The sequence below is a fragment of the Ranitomeya imitator genome, chromosome 1 (genome assembly GCF_032444005.1).
Source record: "Ranitomeya imitator isolate aRanImi1 chromosome 1, aRanImi1.pri, whole genome shotgun sequence".
Classification (NCBI taxonomy): domain Eukaryota; kingdom Metazoa; phylum Chordata; class Amphibia; order Anura; family Dendrobatidae; genus Ranitomeya; species Ranitomeya imitator.
The window spans coordinates 905187336-905209400 of record NC_091282.1 but is presented as its reverse complement, the minus strand read 5'-3'; the positions used below and the strand labels follow the sequence as shown (position 1 = coordinate 905209400).

Genomic DNA, 22065 nt, shown 5'->3' with positions numbered 1-22065 from the left:
TATACCAAGATGGGGGACGTATACCAGGGCTGGGGACATATATCATGACGATGAACATATACCAGGATGGGGAACATATACCAGGACAGGGGATATATACCAAGATGGGGGACAAATACCAGGAAGGGGAATGTATACCAGGATGGAGGAACATATACCAGGATGGAGGAACTTTACCAGGATGGGGCTCAGGTTGGGGGACATATATACCAAGAAGAGGACCATGAAGGGGGGCATATATACCTGGAAGAGACCCAGTATAACATTAATTTCATAATGAGGGAGGGAGGGCAACTCATATGTCGTTATAAGAATTAGAACACTATATGGGCCCAAACACCTGACCAACATCTGACCAACAAGCAGGTGAGGGGGCTTGCCCAAATTTTGCACCGAGACCCATGAGAATCTAGTTACGCCACTGGTTGCAATGTTTTAAAAACTGAATTTAATCCTGCAGCAGCTTCATATATGTATTTGAGGCAGGACTAATCCTGCATGATTGTTAGTTTGCATACACTTCCCATTATGGTAAGACCGATATGCAGGCTGTCAATCACGGCCAGGGAGTTGTGATTAGAAGATCCAAGACAGGACCAGTCGGATGAAGAAATGCACATGATGAGGCACTTCTGAATTAATCGTAGGATGGTAGAGTTGGAAGGGACCTCCTGGGTCATCTGGTCCAACCCCCTGTTCAAAGCAGGATTCACTACATCATCCCAGACAGATGTCTGTCCGGCCTCTGTTTGAAGACTTCCATGGAAGGAGAAATCACCACCTCTCGTGGCAGCCTGTTCCACTCATTGATCACGCTAACTGTCAAAATGTTTTTTTCTAATATCTAATCTGTGTCTCCTCCCATTCAATTTCATCCCATTGCTTCCAGTCTTTCCTTGTGCAAATAAGAATAAAGATGATCCTTCTACAATGTGACAGCCCTTGAGATATTTGTAGACAGCTATTAAGTCTCCTCTCAGTCTTCTTTTTTGCAAACTAAAAATTCCCAAATCCTGTAACCATTCCTCAGAGGACATGGTTTGCAGACAGGTCACCATTCTGGTTGCTCTTCTCTGAACTTGCTCCAGTTTGTTGATGTCTTTTTTAAAATGTGGTGTCCAAAACTGGACACAGTATTCCAGATGAGGTCTGTCCAAAGAGGAGTAGAGAGCAATAATGACTTTTCGTGATCTAGACTGTATGCTTCTGTTAATAAAAATAATAATAATCTTTATTTTTATATAGCACTAACATATTCCGCAGCGCTTTACAGTTTGCACACATTATCATCGCTGTCCCTGATGGGGCTCACAATCTAAATTTCCTATCAGTATGTCTTTGGAATGTGGGAGGAAACCGGAGTACCCGGAGGAAACCCATGCAAACACGGAGAGAACATACAAACTCTTTGCAGATGTTGTCCTGGGTGGGATTAGAAGCCAGGACTCCAGCGCTGCAAGGCTGCAGTGCTAACCACTGCGCCACCGTGCTGCCCCATAATACATAATACATCCCAGAATTGCATTTGCCTTTTTTGCTGCTGCATCACACTGTTAACTCATGTTCAGTTTATGATCTATTAGTATACCAAAGTCTTTTTTTACATGTGCTGTTGCTTAGCCCTATTCCTCCCATTCTCCATATGCTTTTTTCATTTTTATTGCCCAGATGTAGTACTTTGCATTTTTCCTTGTTAAAAACCATTCTGTTAGTTGCTGCCCACTGCTTCAGTTTATTTATACCTTTTTGAATCCTCTCTCTCTTTTCTAGTATTAGCTATCTCTCCTAGCTTTGTGCCATCAGCAAATTTAATCAGTGTACCCTCAATTCCTTCATCTAAACCATTGATAAAGATGTTGAACAATACAGGGCCCAGGACAGAACCCTGTGGTACCCCACTTGAGACATTCTTCCAACTCGATATGCAGCCATTTACGACCACTCTTTTTGGGTCCGATCACTAAGCCAGTTATGATTTCACCTAACAGATGCCTTGTCCATTCCATACTTAGTCATTTTTTCAATAAGGATGGTATGAGATACTTTGTTAAATGCTTTGCTGAAGTCAAGATATACTATATTTACAGCATTTCCCTGATTCACTCAGTCAGTGATTCTGTCATGGAAGGAAATTAAAAATAACTCCGGCACACTAGAAGTTCCAAATGAATGATAAAGTTTATTATGTACTTCCAAAATTTCTGTATTTCATATATTTCATAATAAATTCCGCACACGGTGAGAGAAAACTGATGCAAAATAGGAATTTAAAAGTACAGCCTTCTCAACATCCTTTCTTACCATTTCATCATTTTCATCCTGTAAAAATCCTATAGCATCTTTGACATTTCTTATACTTTTGACATAATAACATAATCTTTTTTATTGCTTTTGACGTCTCTTGCAAACCTTAATTTACTGTCAGCTTTAGATAATCTGCTTCATGCCCTGCAGGTTCTGCAGACAACATTATATTCTTTTGATATGCCTCCCTCTTTCCATTTGATAAACATAAACACAAATGAATTATTTTTCTACACAGAGAACAACATGTCCTTGTTGAAGAACATCTTCTCTCTAATATTCAGTGGAAGTCCTGTCAGCTGGCTCATACGAAATGTAAGTACATATGCTAATTAATGCTATACACCGCTCCAAAACATATTTCCAGTTTGAAGGCTGTAATGTTCATTTATATATAAGTGTGACATCATCCAAAGTGAGACTAGCTCACAAATATATTACAACATTAATATGGATATTCACTGAAACACAATTAGTATACCTACTCAAAATTGTGAATAAACCAAATCAAGAGATGTATATAAAATATAGAATTTTATTAAATCATAATATTAAAATATAAAAGACATAAAAAAGGGGGACCAAATGACAACTTATACAGAAACCAGGGCACACAGGTTATGGCAATGGGTACACTGACTAAATAACATGATTCCTGAAGTTTTAGCATATGCACACATGACATCTTTTGCAGGTGGATTCAGCATGAAAAAGTTCTTACTGTAATGAACATTTATACAGAAATGTCAAAGCGATTTACTGTGCATATGTTCAGTCTTCAAAAGCTGTGAAGCAGCTAAAAGGAGTGACCTGACTATTCTACTGGTGGCCACTGTTCTATATGTAAGGACACCGTCTGCAAAGCCACCACAAAAATCACTATAAAGACGACAAAGAATTATGCTTCAAGAAAAACACCACTGCATTTTCTTGAAGTGAAACTACTGCAGGAAAATGACAGACGAAGTTTCCCTGACCGTCTTTTAGACCACCGGTGTCTTAATTCCAAGTACAAAACAGGTTGGATTTTTAGTTTTCCACCTTAAAAAAACTCTGACCATGGCCATAGGGAATGTTTGCATGGATTTTTCTAAGGTGGATGTTTTTTCAAAATCCACTTTAACCCCTTTACGAAATGCGCCATACATATACACTGAGCACTGCCATGATGAAATGCTGGGCTATATTGAGAGCTGACACCCTGCAACAATTATTATTATTATTATTTATTATTATAGCGCCATTTATTCCATGGCGCTTTACATGTGAGGAGGGGTATACATAATAAAAACAGGTACAATAATCTTGAACAACATAAGTCGCAACTGGTACAGGAGGAGAGAGGACCCTGCCCACGAGGGCTCACAGTCTACAATGCCCATGATTGGTGATAGCACTAATCATGGGCGTTTAACCCCTCTGATGCAGCTGTCACTAGTGACAGCAACATTGAGGGGCATCGCAGAGACAGGGAGCGCCCTCTCTGCTTCCATCGTCACAACACAATCCACAGTCGCCAAAAGATGGTCATGGGGTAACCCTGGGGTCACCACGGGGTCACCCAGGGATGGTGGCCTGTAAGCTCCTGTTCAGAGAGACGCTGATTAGTGTTGAGGGAACATGGTCAGATACAGTGTTGTCCGAGCATGCTTCAGTGCTAACAGAGTTTCTTCAGCGTGCTCGAATACTATGTTTAAGTCGCAGTGACTGCATGTGTTACAGCTGTACGACAGCAGCAACACTTGCAGGGATTGCCTGTTTGTTATGCAATCCCTGCATGTGTTGCGGATGTCGAACAGCCACGAGATGTGCTGCCGCGGTAACTCGAACACAGTATTCGAGTACACCGAAGATACTCTGTTAGCACCGAAGCATGCTCGGACAACACTGTATCTGACCACGTTCACTCAACACCAATGCTGATGTAATGCCCTACAATGCAAAAACATTGCAGATTATTAAACCAGCAATCAGGGCAGGGACAATTCATGTCTATTCATTCTATAAAACTGTCCCACTAGTTAACCCCTTCAGTGAATACTGATAAAAAAAACTAAATAAAAAACAAGGCAAAAAAAAACTATACTTTATCTCCATACCACCGAATAAAAAGTGGAATAAAACGCAATCAAAAAGATGAACAAAAATAAAAATGGTATCACTGAAAACATCATTTTGTCCCGCAAAAAACAAGCAAAAAAGTTATAGCTCTCAGAAAAAAAGCAATGTAAAAATATATTTTTTTCCAGAAAATAGTTTTTATTGTGTAAAAGTGCCAAAACGGAATAAAAATAAAAACCCAAACCAATTCCTGAATTGCTGTTTTTCTACATTCTGCCTGCCAAAAAACAGAATGGAAAGCGATCAAAAAATTTCATGAGCCTGAAAATAGTACCAATAAAAACGTCAACTCGTCCCACAAAAAATACATGAGTCTGTCATAAGAAATATGGAAAGATTAATGCTAACTAAATATGGGGATGCAAAAACTTGTTTTTGCAATAAAAAGCGTGTTTTAGTGTGACAGCAGCCAAACATAAAAACTAGATATGAATCTGGTATCACTGTAATCGCTCCAACCCAAAGAATAAAGTCGTTTAATCATTTATACCGCACGAGGAGTGGCATAAAAATAAATAAAAACAATTCTTCACCTGCTGTTGATTTGTTCATTCTGCCTCCCAAAGATCGCAGTAAAGCTTAGCTCACATTTATCTTGAGCATCTACACCAGGGATTTCGTGTAAAGCTTAGATAAACAAGATTCAGATGGAACACCCGGTGGAAGATTCCCTATACCTATAATGAGGCAGATGGAGTCACTGTGGGTGCCATCTGACCTGTGATCCGACTCTTTCTGTCATTTTAGGTGCACATAAAAGCGCTGTCCGCCACTTCTGTGCACTTCTGAAAAGAGTGAAAAGGCTGAATAGAGGCCAGACACTGTCCAGAGTATCTCTGCTGCCTCAATATAGCGAGTGGCTCCCTCGTGGGTTTCATTTGAATCACGTCACTTGGAGATTTAGATGGAAACCCCAATATAAGTGCTCAGTGTAGAGCGCAGGATAAATGTGATCCCAAATATTATGTACAATGTTCCCAACAAAAAATTCAACTCAATCCACTCATGTCCTTCATCTGTTAACAGAAATATAGGGGGCTTCCACGTTACTGGTAGTACAAAGGCTCTGGAATAGCGCTATTGCTCCTTGCCCCTAAAAGAAAATTCAGCAAAATCTGTGGTCCCAAATCCAAACGCCCCCTTCCTTCTGAACCCCAGAGTGTGCCTAAACCACATTTAGCATCCACATGTTTGGCATTTCTGCATTGATGACAGACTGCCTAATTTACAGGTGAATGTTTCCAGAAGCATGTGCTAGGCACAAAGATACTGAGCACCACAATATACTGGGGACTACAACTTGCTGGGCACTACAATGGCAGTTTGCAAAATTCACTCAGCAACATCCACTGTTGCTTGTTTCTGGAAAACACCAATGGAGTCAAAATCATCACTACATCTGTAGTTAAATTCCCAAAGGGGTATAATTAAAAAAAAATTGGGTCTGTATATATATGGAATCCGCAAACTATTCTAGGAAAATCTGCACTACAGGAGGCAAATAGCGAGTCTCGCCGTGTAGCTAAGCAGTACTGTATAGCCACATATGAAGTATTTCTACATTCAGACACCTATTGGTGCCATTTTTACCCATTTCCCAGTGTGAAAATATAAAATCTGGGGCTAAAACAACATTTTGGTGTTAAAAATATAATTATTTCTTCTTCACTGCCCAATGAAATAAAATTCTGTGACACAACTGTGGTGTCAATATGATTACTTCACCCCTAGAAGAATTCATTGAGAGATGTAGTTTGTAAACTGAGGTCATTTATGGGGGGGGTCTGCTCTTCTGACATCTCAGGGGTTCTACCAATGTAACATGTCAGCCTCAAACCAATCCAAGCAAAATCTGAACTCCAACATGGAGCTTCTTCCCTTCTGAGCTTTGCACCGGGCCTCAAATGATAAACATATAACCCAAGCCCATTCTCCTATACATACGGTGGGCAACACTCCATTAAATGTTTAAACATACTGACCATTTGGCCATTAAACCAAATTAAATCAAGAAGTTTATTTTGTTTTTTCATTAAAAAGATCAATTTTTATTTACATATTTGTTAAAAGGTTTACACATAACAATAAAATAGTGCCTCCAAACCAATAACTACAATTTATTATAGGTCAGCTGAAACATGTGCACATCAAAACGAAGGAAGAATTGGGACTAGAAACCCTCTTATACTGCTCCTATATTTATTACTAAAATGCCAGTTAGCAATCTTATAGACATTTACTATTTTACTGTTATGTGTAAACCTTTTAACAAATATGTAAATAAAAATTGATCTTTTTAATGAAAAAACAAAAGACACTTCTTGATTTAATTTGGTTTAATGGCCAAATGGTCAGTATGTTTAAACTGTGCCTCAAATGTAGTTTTCAACCACATAAGGGATATCAGTGTACTCAGGATAAATTGCACAACACATTTTGGGGTCTAATTTCTCCTGCTATCCTTGCAAAATTGTTAAAACTTGGGGATAAAACATTTTTTTATGGGAAAAATATATTTGTTTTTTGTTATCATGGGTCAAAGCTGAAAATTTCTGTGAAGCACCTGTGAGTTCAAGGTGCTCACCACACATCTAGATAAATTCCTTGAGGGGTCTAGTTTCCAAAATGGGGTAACTTATGGGGAGTTTCCACTGTTTAGTCACATCAGGAGCATAAAAAACTGTTGCACAACATCACTCCATCCTTTCTGAGCCCGGTCATGCGCCCAAACAGAAGTTTTCTTCCACATATAGGGTATCGGCATGCTCAGGAGAAATTGCACAACAAATTTCATGGTGCATTTTCTCTTGTTGCCCTTGTGAAAATAAAAAAAAGGGCTAAAAGAAATTTTTTGTGGGAAAAATGTGATTTTTTATTTTCACAGTTCAACATTATAAACTTTTTTGAAACAGTTGGGGGTTCAAGGTGCTCACCACAACTTTAATAAGTTCATTGACGGGTCTAGTTTAAAAAATGGGGTCACTTGTGGGGGATTTCCACTCTTTAGGCACATCAGCGGCTCTCCAAACGCGACATGGCATCCACCAATGATTCTAGTAAATTGTGCATTCAAAAAGACAAATGGCACTCTTTCCTTCCAAGCCCTGCCGTGTACCCAAACAGTACTTTTTTTCCACATATGGGTTATTGGTGTACTCAGGCGAAATTGCACAACAAATTTTGGGGTCCATTTTCTCCTGCTACCCTTGTGAAAATAAAAAAATGAGTAGAAAGTAACATTTTTGTGAAAAAAGTTAAATGCTAATTTTTAACACATTCCATTAATTACTTTGAAGCACCTGAAGGGTTAAAAAACTTGTGGTTTTGAGCACCTCCAGGGGTGCAGTTTTTTAGAATGATGTAAATTGTTTATATTTTCTGTCATGTAGGCCCCTCAAAGTCACTTCAAATGTGATGTGGTCCCTAAAAAAATGGTTTTGTAAATTTTATTGTAAAAATGAAAAATTGCTGGTCAGCTTTTCACTCATAACGTCCTAATAAAAAAATATGTTTCAAAAATTGTGCTGATGTAAAGTAGACATGTGAGGAATGTTACTAATTAACTATTTTGCATGACATAACACTTTGATTTAAGGGCATAAAAATTTAGAAAATTGCTAAATTTTCAAATTTTTTGCCAAATCTCATATTTTCACAAATGAACGCATAAAGGGACACTGGTCAGAATTGAAAAAATTGGCCTGGTCAGGAAAGTGAAAACAGGCTTCGGGGTGAAGGGGTTAAGTATTAAATAAACTAATAGTGATTTTCATATAAAAAATCACCTTGCTATCTATTCTGCAAGTGTCTTTCCGATAAGATATTAAAACTGCACTGTGAAATTAAAAGCGACATGTTAGTTCTTTGATGAGGATTCTTTGTGAAATTTATACTAAACCTTACATTGTGGTCAAATGGCTGCAAAAAAATAGAATATCTCTACCTCACAAAACCTATGTGTAAAAATCAACCTTATAAAACACCCCTTCATTTTCAGGATTGATGAAGGTCCTGGCACTTAGATCCCCACCAACTGGAATAGGGTGGAATACTGCAGTGATTACCACAGTTTGTCAACAATTCATGAATGTGTCTATATAATAAAGAAAAATTGCAAGTGATATTGTAATCTCTTATGGACATATATTGAGAAATATTGAAGAAATGGTTATGTCAAAATTGTACAAGGGCTGGGGCCAAGTTAGCTAAATATACTAGTCACTGAGTTAATATTTATTTCCAATGTTGGAAAAGCAAGTTGCTTTTTGCATTAATTTCCATTTACTTGCCCATTCAGGGTTTATTTTCACTAGTCGGTGCTGTTGCGCTGTGCATTGATGACCAGTCATAGATCAACAGAAATATTGGAAATTTGAGATAATTTACACTTTCTTGATTCCATTGTAATAAAAGGTAATAAATAAACGATTCTCATTGCCTTTTCTCCATTCACCAGACGTTGAATGAAGCATCAAACTATCAATCAGCAGTTTTACAGCTATCAAACACGCCAATAATTGCTGAGATGTACATAACTGTTGCTGGAGTAAATTCAGGAGAAGGTGCAAGTATTACTAGAGACAGACGTGGTGTGGCTTATGTTGAACATCTAAATGCCACCAATGGAACGTAAGTTGCACATATTGATGACTATCAGGAATGCTTCTGTATGCAGCCTTGTTCTTCCTGTCAGATATCCGGAGACTTCTGATTATTGCTCTGAACTTAACCTAACGGGCTTAGGAAAGGGCAGAGGGAACCCTCACCTCATTAAAGCATTTACTGCATTCCTTGAGGGCTCTTAGTATCTAAAGCTTTCTCAATGGGCCCAGAATGCATAAAAAATAATAAAATTCAATATTCCCCTACTAGACTGGTAATAATTGACAATAATGTTCTGTTTTGCTGCTGGTGATACCCACTGGGATCCTGGCTTCCATTACCAGTTGTGATGCAGCGATCACTAGCGGGTTGGGGAATACTCGCCTGGCAACAGGATAACCATAGACAGGCATGGTTCTCCACATTAAAAAAGTCTATTTGGTTTATTTACACGTCATAAACCACTTGAGGTCATGGTGTATAACACAGGCTTAACACATACTCCACAGCACTTCATAGTAAACGGCTGTAAGTCGCAGTCCCTAAACATGCTGGACCTCTTTGTCCAGTTACCGTGGGCGACCGCAAGCCGAACAGTTCATGAATGTCCATGGAACACAGTAGGCACAAGTCTAATTGGTTTATTTACACGTCATAAACCACTTGAGGTCATGGTGTATAACACAGGCTTAACACATACTCCACAGCACTTCATAGTAAACGACATTAAGTTGCAGTCTCTAAACATGCTGGACCTTACTCTGTCCAGTTACCATGGGTGACCGCACAGTTCATTAACTGACCCCACATGGGTTTACTATATTCTCTTTTCAGTTTTATTCAAAAGTGTAGAATTCTCTTACCCCTACGGGTATACTACATCACGTCTATCTGATTCAAAGGTGCAACATCAAACATTTTTACTTCTTTCTACACACAACACTAACTACAAGTCTCGATTTATTTTTATTCAGTATATATTAATTCAGCAATATACTAACTATCTGTCTTTGGCTCAACAAAGTGCAGCACATCAACTTTCAAGTCTTTTCAATACTGAGGTAGTGCAATTAGTACGCAAGTCAATCATTAATATTCAAGTTAATCAATAACTTAGTATCAGCAATAACGATGGGAGGGAACCCCTCATTAACCCTCAACGTTGGCTTTGGGTGGTCTACAAGGCGTGTATCCAGACCCTGAATACTGCCGCGCCAGATGGGTTTTTCTTTAGGTCTCTGGAAAACAAAACACTTTCGAGCAACATTAGAAGCAATCTCCCTAGAAGCAGTCTCTTTAAAAGCTTCTTTTGTAAAACCAGTAGGAAGCACCATTAAGAAGGTGCAAACTATTTACAGGAAAAATTTTTGATCATGCATAGTGCATGATTCACAGTTCTTTAAGGCAACTTGTGCAAACACAGGATCCCTTTACTTATGCGAACTGTTATGACCTGGTGGTTAAGAGGCCACACTGATATGACCTGGTGGCTAAAACGCAACATGGAACGAGCTCTGAGAAGGTGGTATCTCTACTGACCGAAGTCCTTAATCCTAACAACACAACTAGAAATAGCCGTGGGATGTTCCTGACACTCCCTAGAGACCTTGTCACAGCCTCAGATATAGCAACCCCTAAAGAAGGAAATAGAAAGCTACAGTATCTTGCCTCAGAGAAACCCCCAAAAGGAAAGATAGCCCCCCACAAATATTGACTGTGAAAGGAGAGGGAAATGACGAACTCAGAAATGAAATTAGAATTCAGCAAAGGGAGGCCAAAACTAAACTAGATAGACAGAGAGCAAAGGATACTGTGCGGTCAGTATTAAAAACTACAAAATCCACGCAGAGTTTACAAAAATGAACTCCACACCGACTCACGGTGTGGAGGGGCAAATCTGCTTTCCCAGAGCTTCCAGCTAGCCTGAATAAGACATAGTGACAAGCTGGACAAAAGAGACAAAATGCAAGCAATAGAGTCCAAACAAATGGACAAACAAAACTAGCAAAACTTATCTTTAGCAGACAAGGACTGGCCATATGAGAAATCCAAGGGAAGAATCAAATCCAACCAAGAACATTGACAGCAGGCATGGACTAAAGCCCAGAGCAGGTTTAAATAACAAACCCAGGCAAGGCGATTAGTGAAGGCAGCTGCTACAGCCACCTAACGGAGCAGCAGTTCCACTCGAAACCACCAGAGAGAGCCCAAGGGCAGAACTTGCAAAAATACCATTAGCAACCACAGGAGGGAGCTCCAGAACGGAACTCACAACAGTACCCCCCCTTGAGGAGGGGTCACCGAACCCTCACCAGAGCTCCCAGGCCGATCAGGACGAGCCAAATGGAAAGCATGAACCAAATTGGGAGCATGAACATCAGAGGCAACAACCCAAGAATTATCCTCCTGGCCATAACCCTTCCACTTGACCAGATACTGAAGCTCCCGCCTCGAAAAACGAGAATCCAAAATATTCTCTACCACATATTCCAATTCCCCCTCAACCAACACCGGAGCAGGAGGATCAACGGAGGGAATCATAGGTACCACATATCTCCGCAACAAGGATCTATGGAACACATTATGAATGGAAAAGGAAGCTGGAAGGGCCAAACGAAAAGACACTGGATTGATAATTTCAGAAATCTTATAAGGCCCAATAAAGCGAGGCTTGAACTTAGGGGAAGAAACCTTCATAGGAACATGACGAGAAGACAACCAGACCAAATCCCCAACACGAAGCCGGGGACCAACACACCGACGACGGTTAGCAAAACGCTGAGCCTTCTCCTGAGACAACGTCAAATTGTCCACCACATGAGTCCAAATTTGCTGCAACCTGTCCACCACGGAATCCACACCAGGACAGTCAGAAGGCTCAAGCTGCCCTGAAGAAAAACGAGGATGAAAACCAAAGTTACAAAAAAAGGCGAAACCAAGGTAGCCAAACTAGCCCGATTATTAAGGGCAAACTCGGCCAACGGCAAAAAGGTCACCCAATCATCCTGATCAGCAGACACGAAGCATCTCAAATAGGTTTCCAAGGTCTGATTGGTTCGCTCTGTTTGGCCATTTGTCTGAGGATGGAATGCAGAAGAAAAAGACAAATCAATGCCCATTCTAGCACAAAAGGACCGCCAAAACCTAGAAACGAACTGGGAACCTCTGTCAGACACAATATTCTCCGGAATACCATGCAAACGAACCACATGCTGAAAAAATAATGGAACCAAATCAGAAGAGGAAGGCAACTTAGGTAACGGCACCAAATGGTCCATCTTAGAAAACCGGTCACAAACCACCCAGATGACAGACATCTTCTGAGAAACAGGAAGATCAGAAATAAAATCCATGGAAATATGCGTCCAGGGCCTCTCAGGAATAGGCAAAGGCAAAAGCAACCCGCTGGCACGGGAACAGCAAGGCTTAGCCTGAGCACAGGTCCCACAGGACTGCACAAACGAACGCACATCCCGCGACAAGGAAGGCCACCAAAAGGACTTAGCCACCAAATCTCTGGTACCGAAAATCCCAGGGTGACCAGCCAACACCGAACAATGAACCTCAGAAATTACCCTACTAGTCCATCTATCAGGAACAAACAATTTCCCCACAGGACAGCGGTCAGGTTTATCAGCCTGAAACTCCTGAAGTACCCGCCGCAAATCAGGGGAGATGGCAGAAAGAATCACCCCCTCCTTGAGGATCCCAGTCGGCTCAAGAACTCCCGGAGAATCAGGCAAAAAACTCCTAGAAAGGGCATCAGCCTTCACATTCTTAGATCCAGGAATATACAAGACCACAAAATCAAAATGTGAGAAAAACAAAGACCACCGAGCCTGTCTAGGATTCAACCGCTTAGCAGACTCGAGGTAAATCAGATTCTTGTGATCAGTCAAGACCACCACGCGATGCTTGGCTCCCTCAAGCCAATGTCGCCACTCTTCAAATGCCCACTTCATAGCCAACAACTCCCGATTGCCGACATCATAATTACGCTCAGAAGACGAAAATTTTCTGGAGAAGAAGGCACAAGGTTTCATCAAAGAGCCATCAGAATTTCTCTGAGACAAAACGGCCCCTGCCCCAATCTCAGAAGCATCAACCTCAACCTGAAAAGGGAGAGAAACATCTGGCTGACGCAACACAGGGGCAGAAGTAAAACGACGTTTAAGCTCCTGAAAGGCCTCAACAGCCGCAGAGGACCAATTCACCACATCAGCGCCCTTCCTCGTCAAATCGGTCAGAGGCTTCACAACACTAGAAAAATTAGCAATAAAGCGACGATAAAAATTGGCAAAGCCCAAAAATTTCTGAAGGCGCTTTACAGATGTAAGTTGAGTCCAATCATGAATGGCCTGGACTTTAACAGGGTCCATTTCAATAGCCGAGGGAGAAAAAATGAAACCCAAAAAAGAAACCCTCTGAACTCCAAAGAGGCACTTAGACCCCTTCACAAACAACGCATTAGTACGAAGGACCTGAAACACCATCCTAACCTGCTTCACATGAGACTCCCAATCATCGGAGAAAACCAAAATATCATCCAAATACACAATCATAAATTTATCCAGATAATTCCGGAAGATATCATGCATAAAGGACTGAAATACCGATGGAGCATTAGAGAGCCCGAATGGCATTACAAGATATTCAAAATGGCCTTCAGGCGTATTAAATGCTGTTTTCCATTCATCACCTTGTTTAATACGCACAAGATTATACGCCCCTCGGAGGTCGATTTTAGTAAACCAACTAGCACCCTTAATCCGAGCAAACAAATCAGAAAGCAAAGGTAACGGATACTGGAATTTGACAGTGATCTTATTGAGAAGGCGATAATCTATACAGGGTCTCAAGGAGCCATCCTTCTTGGCAACAAAAAAAAATCCCGCTCCCAACGGTGACGAAGACGGGCGAATATGCCCTTTCTCCAAGGACTCCTTTACATAACTCCGCATAGCGGCATGCTCTGGCACAGACAGATTGAAAAGTCGGCCCTTAGGGAACTTACAGCCAGGAATCAAATTAATGGCACAATCGCAGTCCCTATGAGGAGGTAGGGAACTGGACTTGGGCTCATCAAATACATCCTGGAAATCCGACAAAAACTCAGGAACTTCAGAAGAAGGGGACGAGGAAATGGACATCAAAGGAATATCACTATGTATCCCCTGACAACCCCAACCAGTCACAGACATAGATCTCCAATCCAGCACTGGATTATGTACCTGTAACCATGGAAAACCCAGCACAACAACATCATGCAAATTATGCAACACCAAAAAACGAATATTTTCCTGATGTGCTGGAGCCATACACATGGTTAACTGTGTCCAGTACTGAGGTTTATTCTTGGCCAATGGCGTAGCATCAATCCCCCTTAAGGGAATAGGACTCTGCAAAGGTTCCAAGGAAAAACCACAGCGCTTGACAAATTCTAAGTCCATTAAGTTCAGGGCAGCGCCAGAATCCACAAATGCCATAACAGAAATGGACGACAATGAGCAAATCAGGGTAACAGACAAGAGAAATTTAGGCTGCACAGTACTAATGGTAACAGAGCTAGGGACCCTCCTAGTACGCTTAGGGCAATCAGAAATAGCATGAGCTGAATCGCCACAGTAAAAACACAGGCCATTCTGACGTCTGAATTCCTGCCGTTCTGCTCTAGTCAAAATCCTATCACATTGCATAGGCTCAGGACTTCACTCAGAGGACACTGCCATATGGTGCACCGCCTTGCGCTCACGCAAGCGCCGATTAATCTGAATGGCTAGAGACATAGATTCGCTCAAACCGGTAGGCGTAGGAAAGCCCACCATAACATCTTTAAGGGTTTCAGAAAGACCTTTTCTGAAAATAGCAGCCAGCGCTTCTTCATTCCATTTAGTGAGCACAGACCATTTTCTAAATTTCTGGCAATATAACTCTGCCGCTTCCTGACCCTGACACAGGGCCAACAGTGTTTTCTCAGCATGCTCTACAGAGTTAGGTTAGTCATACAACAATCCGAGCGCCTGAAAGAATGCATCTACATTCAATAATGCCGGATTCCCTGTTTCAAGAGCAAATGCCCAGTCTTGAGGATCACCACGCAGTAAGGATATGATGATTTTCACTTGCTGAATGGGATCACCAGAAGAACGGGGTTTCAAAGCAAAAAACAATTTGCAGCTATTTTTAAAGTTCAAAAACTTGGATCTGTCCCCAAAAAACAAATCAGGAGTAGGAATTCTTGGCTCTAGAGCCGGAGTCTGAACAATATATTCTTGGATACTCTGGACTCTTGCAGCAAGTTGATCCACACGAGAAAACAAACCCTGAACCTCCATACCAGAGCATATATCCAGCACCACCCAGATATCAAGAGGAAAAAGAAGACAGAACAGAGCACAGAAAAAAAATGGTTCAGAACTCTTTTTTTTTTCCTTCTTTTGAGATGCATTCAATTCATTCTTGGCCTGCTGTACTGTTATGACCTGGTGGTTAAGAGGCCACACTGATATGACCTGGTGGCTAAAATGCAACATGGAACGAGCTCTGAGAAGGTGGTATCTCTACTGACCGCAGTCCCTAATCCTAACAACACAACTAGAAATAGCCGTGGGATGTTCCTGACACTCCCTAGACACCTCGTCACAGCCTCAGATATAGCTACCCCTAAAGAAGGAAATAGAAAGCCATCTTGCCTCAGAGAAACCCCCAAAAGGAAAGATAGCCCCCCACAAATATTGACTGAAAGGAGAGGGAAATGACGAACTCAGAAATGAAATTAGAATTCAGCAAAGGGAGGCCAAAACTAAACTAGATAGACAGAGAGCAAAGGATACTGTGCGGTCAGTATTAAAAACTACAAAATCCACGCAGAGTTTACAAAAATGAACTCCACACCGACTCACGGTGTGGAGGGGCAAATCTGCTTTCCCAGAGCTTCCAGCTAGCCTGAATAAGACATAGTGACAAGCTGGACAAAAGAGACAAAATGCAAGCAATAGAGTCCAAACAAATGGACAAACAAAACTAGCAAAACTTATCTTTAGCAGACAAGGACTGGCCATATGAGAAATCCAAGGGAAGAATCAAATCCAACCAAGAACATTGACAGCAGGCATGGACTAAAGCCCAGAGCAGGTTTAAATAACAAACCCAGGCAAGGCGATTAGTGAAGGCAGCTGCTACAGCCACCTAACGGAGCAGCAGTTCCACTCGAAACCACCAGAGGGAGCCCAAGGGCAGAACTCGCAAAAATACCATGAGCAACCACAGGAGGGAGCTCCAGAACGGAACTCACTACAGCGACCCCTTTAAATGGAAACCCTGGTTGGGTTTAATAAACTTTTTAACAGTGAACTTTTTGTGGTAGCAGCAAAGAGTTAATGGTGAGCTATATACTGTAATTTCAGATTTCCTTTGTTCTACTGGGGTAGCACTGGTAAAGGCTGTCCCTTTGGATATGGGTGGCTACCAGGTGCTACATACAGTGCGCCTTCACTCCTGATGTGGGTTTGGGTGCCTACTGACCTCTGCTCCACAACAGCTTTGGTGCAGGTGATGCACCTAGTGGGTACTGCAGTCTCCGTAGTGGTGATGGTACATACCATAGTCTTAGTGGTGGTGCAGGTGAGGGTGACAGTGGGAGTAGTGATAGTTGTGGCCGCTTTGGCACAAGGGGATGCTGTTACGGCACGAGGTGGCATGGCTGGTGTCTTGGAGCTGGGCGGCTTGGACATGGAGTCTTTGTACTTGTGGACGTTTAAAGCGTACCACCCCTTTTTGCCTAGTGTATGTGACATGGTCTCCTGGGTACAGATCCCTATCCGGGTGTCCTTCCCAGAGATGAGATTCCATGTCCCTCCGATTAAGGAACACCTCGGCGTACAACCCCTGCTCCTTTATGAAGCCCCAGTCTCCTTTCAGTTTAAAGGTTACCACAGCACCCTGCTTAAGCGGGGCCTGGTTTACATGGCGGTCCTTAAGGGCCTGGGCTTTGGCTTGCAGATCCCTTTTGTCAAAGGCTCTGCGCCAGGCCTGGTATTCCTCCTCCCTTTCTTCCCGTCTGCAGGCGAGTTGCTGCTGGTATTTATCCCAGCTCAGGACCTCTAGGGTTTCTCCCTCCTGTTTGGCTGCCCCGGGGAACCACATGAGATTTGATCTGGGATTCACCCAGCGGTAGATGGTTTTCTCCACAAATACCTCTCCAGGTAGGCTGTCGGGTTGGATCGAGGTCTTCAGGAACTGTTCCATCCCCATGGCCTGGTCCCACTCCACAAGGATCTGGAGTCGGGAGAACCCATAACAGGGTGGTGCAGCTACAGGGCCCACTAAGAGGTCTTCGGCTACTGGGGCAGAGTTCTCGTTCCTACCTTTCGCAGCATCTCCTGTGCCGCGCTCCTCCTCCGGTGTCAAGGGCTGCTGGATGGGACACGGCTCCTGCACGTCTTCCACGGGTGCTGGCTTGCAGATGGTCCTGGCATCTAACTGTATCTGCAGGAGCTGGTCGATAAGAGCTTCCACTCCGGTCTGCAGGAGGGCAGGGTCGACTGGTGACGGCTTGCCGCGGCTCCTTTCCAGGTCTCTGAGGGAGTCCTCCACTTCCACCCCATGCTCTGGTTCCAGCCTGCTGGCCATGGTGTCCTCCACATGGCTCTCTGCGTCCAGGTCTCTTTCCCACTCTCTCCTTCGGAGGTGGTTCCTTCTTCTTGGTCTCCTCCCGCCATTTAGGATCAGAAGGCGGATCTCTGTTGCTGATGGACACATCCTCAGGGTACAGAGATACTTGGACTGGGCGGCCATTATTTTTCACGCTTCTCAGTTCCCGCCCACGATAGCATGCCCTTCTTCTCCAGCGCTCCTCATAGCGCTGTAATGGTGGTGGTTTTGGTGGCAATTTTGGTGGTCTTTTTGCAATACACAGTCTCTCAATAAAATACGGTTCAGGCACAGTTCTGGCACAGTCTCTAGGCACACATGACCCGATTCACGGGGTTTAGTAGATCCTGTTTGTGACGCCAAAGTAAGTCGCCCCGTGGGCAAGGGGTACTTGGTACCGGGTTCTTCTGTTTCACATGGGGGATGTCACGGTGGCTGTGACCCAGTCCGTGGCCCTGGGCGCCCATGTAAAAGGGAAAGGTCTTTAAAGGGATAAAGTTTATGTTCGTGACGCCACCTGTGGTATTCGGTCAGGGTGACCGACACTGCTTTAAAGGGGTCCGCTGGGGTGATGTTATGACAGCTAGACGATATACCTTCCCACAGGTGAAGTATGTCCCCAGGGCTTCCCAGTATGTATATGGTGGTATGGTGAATGGCGCAGTGAAGAACGAGGACACAAGGTTGCAGTATCTTTACCTTTACTGAAGACTTCAGCATCCACAGTCCAGAGCACCAGACCACAGGGCAGGCAGAGTCTGGCCGGTTTGGAGGCAAGTCCAGAGTTCCCTTGTCCAGGTGGAAATCAGTAGTCTTCCCTTGCGCTGCAGTGGTGTAGCCCCTTACTGCCTATGGCTTCACATAAGGGTCTCACAGATATGATGTTTCGCGCTCTCTGTCCCCCGTATAGGATAGGACAAAACCCGTATGACTGGTGACTTGAGCCTGTTTATAGGGTCTCATAGATAACCCGGCACTGTGGGTGTCACCGTGCCTCCTGCGTGTAGGTGTGGACAGGTAACCTGCCATTAGCTGTCCTGCCAGTCTCTGAAATAAGGCGTATAGGTCCTTACTCCCTCGGTGTTCCGGCTACCGGCATTTTGCGCCTCAGAAGGAGTCGGGCTGGTCCCCTTCTGGTATCCTCTTCTTTGCTTTGACTTCCTTCACGCTCGCTGCAATGCAATTCTGCCTTTCAATGTCTGTCTCTGGGAGCTGCAGCTCTGAGGGCATGCACAGCTCCGCTGACCCTCTGTCCTCCTCAGATGGATGTCTGGAACTAACTTCTACAGAACTCCTGTCTGGAGCTCTGTCAGGAACTAACTAACTTTGCCTACAGACTACCAGTTATATTTATATATGGGGAGTGACCTAATAAGTAGGAGCAGAAGTTCCCCCTGGTGGCCTGGAGTGTGAATGTGTGTTGCATGTTTGTGATACCTGGATGCAGTTATCCTTCCTTGCCTCCAAACGTAGCATCACTCTCCCCAAGAGGAAAGCAATATCACTGCGACGACCAGGACCCTGGGGCGCCGCACTAGCCTCACCACTGCAGATAGTACAAACACAGGGGATTGTGACAAGCGCGAGACAGGCAAGGTATATAATCAAGCAACTTAGCTCCAAGCTCTGCTGCCAAGCTCCACACCGTAAAGGATACGGAAACAGATTCAGCACTGACACCAGAGAGCTGCAACACCAAGGCTGGCATACATAGAAAACTATTACCAACAGTCAGCTGATGTGTCATGTGATTATTTAAGTGATGGTGGGAGTGCCCACCACCCACATCAGCTGACCTAGCAACACAGCAGCTTCCAGCAAGGTGCCAGCAAGGAAGCCCTTGCTGGCATGAAAGCAAAAAACAACGTTTAAATTAAAGCAGAGCCAGAGCTGTCACGAATCCAAAAATGGATTGTGACACTCTTAAATGGAAATTGTCAGTAGGTTTTTAGATCTCAAACTAACCCTGCAAGGCTGATGATGTCCCTGTCTTCATTTTATAGAAATCTATCTCCAAATTTGCATGCAGATAAGCTGCAAGTGCATGGAGCTTTGCCTTCGCTTATAGCTTTTGTCATCTCCCCATCTTCCCTCACCTACAGCCGGCCTCAAGTTAGTAATTTATGTAAGGCCTTCTTCACACGTCCTGGCGATTCATGTACAGGAAAAAACAGTTCTGGTGAGATCTGTGGTCCGTGTCCGTATGCCATTCATATGTACGTATGTGACATCTGTGTATCCGTTTGCTGTCCATGTCCATGTGTCCATGTTTCACATCCATGTGCCGCCTGTGTGACAAATACAGATGCCTGGGAAAAGAAGTACAGTTCGCGTTGATCCCAGGGGCTGACTGCTTTAGTCAGCTCTCAGCATTGACAATGATGGGAGTTGTATTCAGCAGCAGCTGTGTACATCCTGTGCATAATTAAGAATAAAATACAAAGAAAGGCGTGAGCTTCTGTGTAATTTTCATAACCAGCTGTCACGACTCTGTTGTTGGGTTTCCAGGGACCAGGGGCTCATTCCCTGTCCCTAATGCTAGCTGCACCCTAGCTTGCCCTGTTCCCCGGATTACTTCTGATGGTGAAGACACCAGGGCCACATACCTTGCCTTAGCTCCTGAATCCGATCTCAGTCTGTACCCCCCCACCCAGGGAAGAGAGGAGTAGTAGTGTACCCTAATACACCAACCAGACTAACAAGGTAATACAAACAGGGATAAAGGAAAATACCAATCATACAAATATACTCACACAAACAGAGATATACACAGGGGAGTGTGGAGGATGGGATCAAACCAAAGTAGGAGAAGGAGGGGAATTAGCACACACCCAAAACTTAGCAACAGTCTCAGATAAATCCACTAAACGACTTCTCAAACAACCTCCAACCACAAACTTCCAAGATTTCCTAACTGAGCAGATTAACACCTGCATTGCTAAAAGAAACCTGCACCACTTAATACGAAGGTGAAGTGCTTCTAATCAGGAGTAGGAGAAATCAGACGTTACGGTCTTCTGGCTCCTCTCTGTCTTGGTAAACCAGACACCAGCAGACAGAAAGCCCACGCCTGGGGGCTGATGATAATAGTCTGGAAAAAGTGACAATATCCCAAAGGTTCCCAAGCAATTAACCCCTTTACCCCTGAGCCTGTTTTTACCTTCATGACCGGGCCAAATTTTACAATTCTAACCAGTGTCACTTTATGTGGTAATAACTCTAGAATGCTTCAACGGATCCCACAGATTTTGAGACTGTTTTCTAGTGACATATTGTACTTCATGATAGTGGTACAATTTATTCAATATGACCTGCGCTTATTTGTGAAAAAAATGGACATTTGCCCCAAAAAATTAAAACTTTACCATTTTCAAAATTTTACTTTTTTGCTCTTAAATCAGAAAGTAATTTCACACAAAATACATAATAAATAACATTTACCACAAGTCTACTTTACATCACAATTAAACATATTATTTTTTTCATTAGGAAGTTATAAGGGTTAAAGTTGACCAGCAATTTCTAATTTTTCTAACAAAAATACAAAACTATTTTTTTAGGGATCATATTACATTTGAAGTGACTTTGAGGGGTCTATATGACAGAAAATACTAAGAGTGACACTATTCTAAAAACTGCACCTCTCAAGGTGTTCTAAACCACATTCAAGAAGCTTATTAACCATTCAGGAATGTTTGGAATGTGTAAGGAAAAAATGAACATTCAACTTTTTGTCACAAATTTTTTTTACTTTAGACCCCAAGTTTTTTATTTTCACAAGGGTAACAGGAAAAAATGGACCAATAAATTTGTTTTGCAATTTCTCCTGAGCATGCAGATATCCCATATGTGGGGACAAACCACTGTTTAGGCACACCGCAAGGCTCGGAAGAGAAGGAGTGCCATTTGACTTTTTGAATGAAAAATTTGCTGGAATAATTAGCGGATGCCATGTCGTCTTTGGAGAGCCCTTGATGTGCCTAAACAGTGGAAACTCACCACAAGTGACACCATTTTGGAAGCTAGATCACTCAAGGAATGTATCTAGATGTGTGGTGAGCACCTTGAACCCCAAGCTGCTTCACAGAAGTTTATAATGTAGAACAGTGAAAATAAAAAAATCGAATTTTACTATACCATAAAAATAGTATTTTTAGTGACCCCATTTTGGAAACTAGACCCCTCAAGTATTTATCTAGATGTGTGGTGAGCACCTTGAACTAACAGGTTTTTCACAGAATTTTACAACGTTGATCCGTGAAAATGAAAAACAAATATATTTTACCCACAAAAATGTTTTAGCCCCACTTTTTAACATTTTTGCAAGGATTGCAGGAGAAAACAACATTTGTTGTGCAATTTCTCCTGATTACGCCGATACCCCAT

At 42.7% G+C, this 22065-nt stretch overlaps 1 protein-coding gene across 1 annotated transcript in view; it reads left to right on the top strand.

The window, feature by feature from the left end:
* The window catches only part of LOC138658207 (N-acylethanolamine-hydrolyzing acid amidase-like), a 204626-nt gene that overhangs the window by 65187 nt on the left and 117374 nt on the right, over positions 1-22065 (top strand). Inside the window, exons 5-6 of the mRNA XM_069745717.1 lie at positions 2543-2619; positions 8882-9054. Of these exons, the coding sequence (XP_069601818.1) occupies positions 2543-2619; positions 8882-9054 (250 nt within the window). The remainder of the gene's footprint in view (positions 1-2542; positions 2620-8881; positions 9055-22065) is intronic.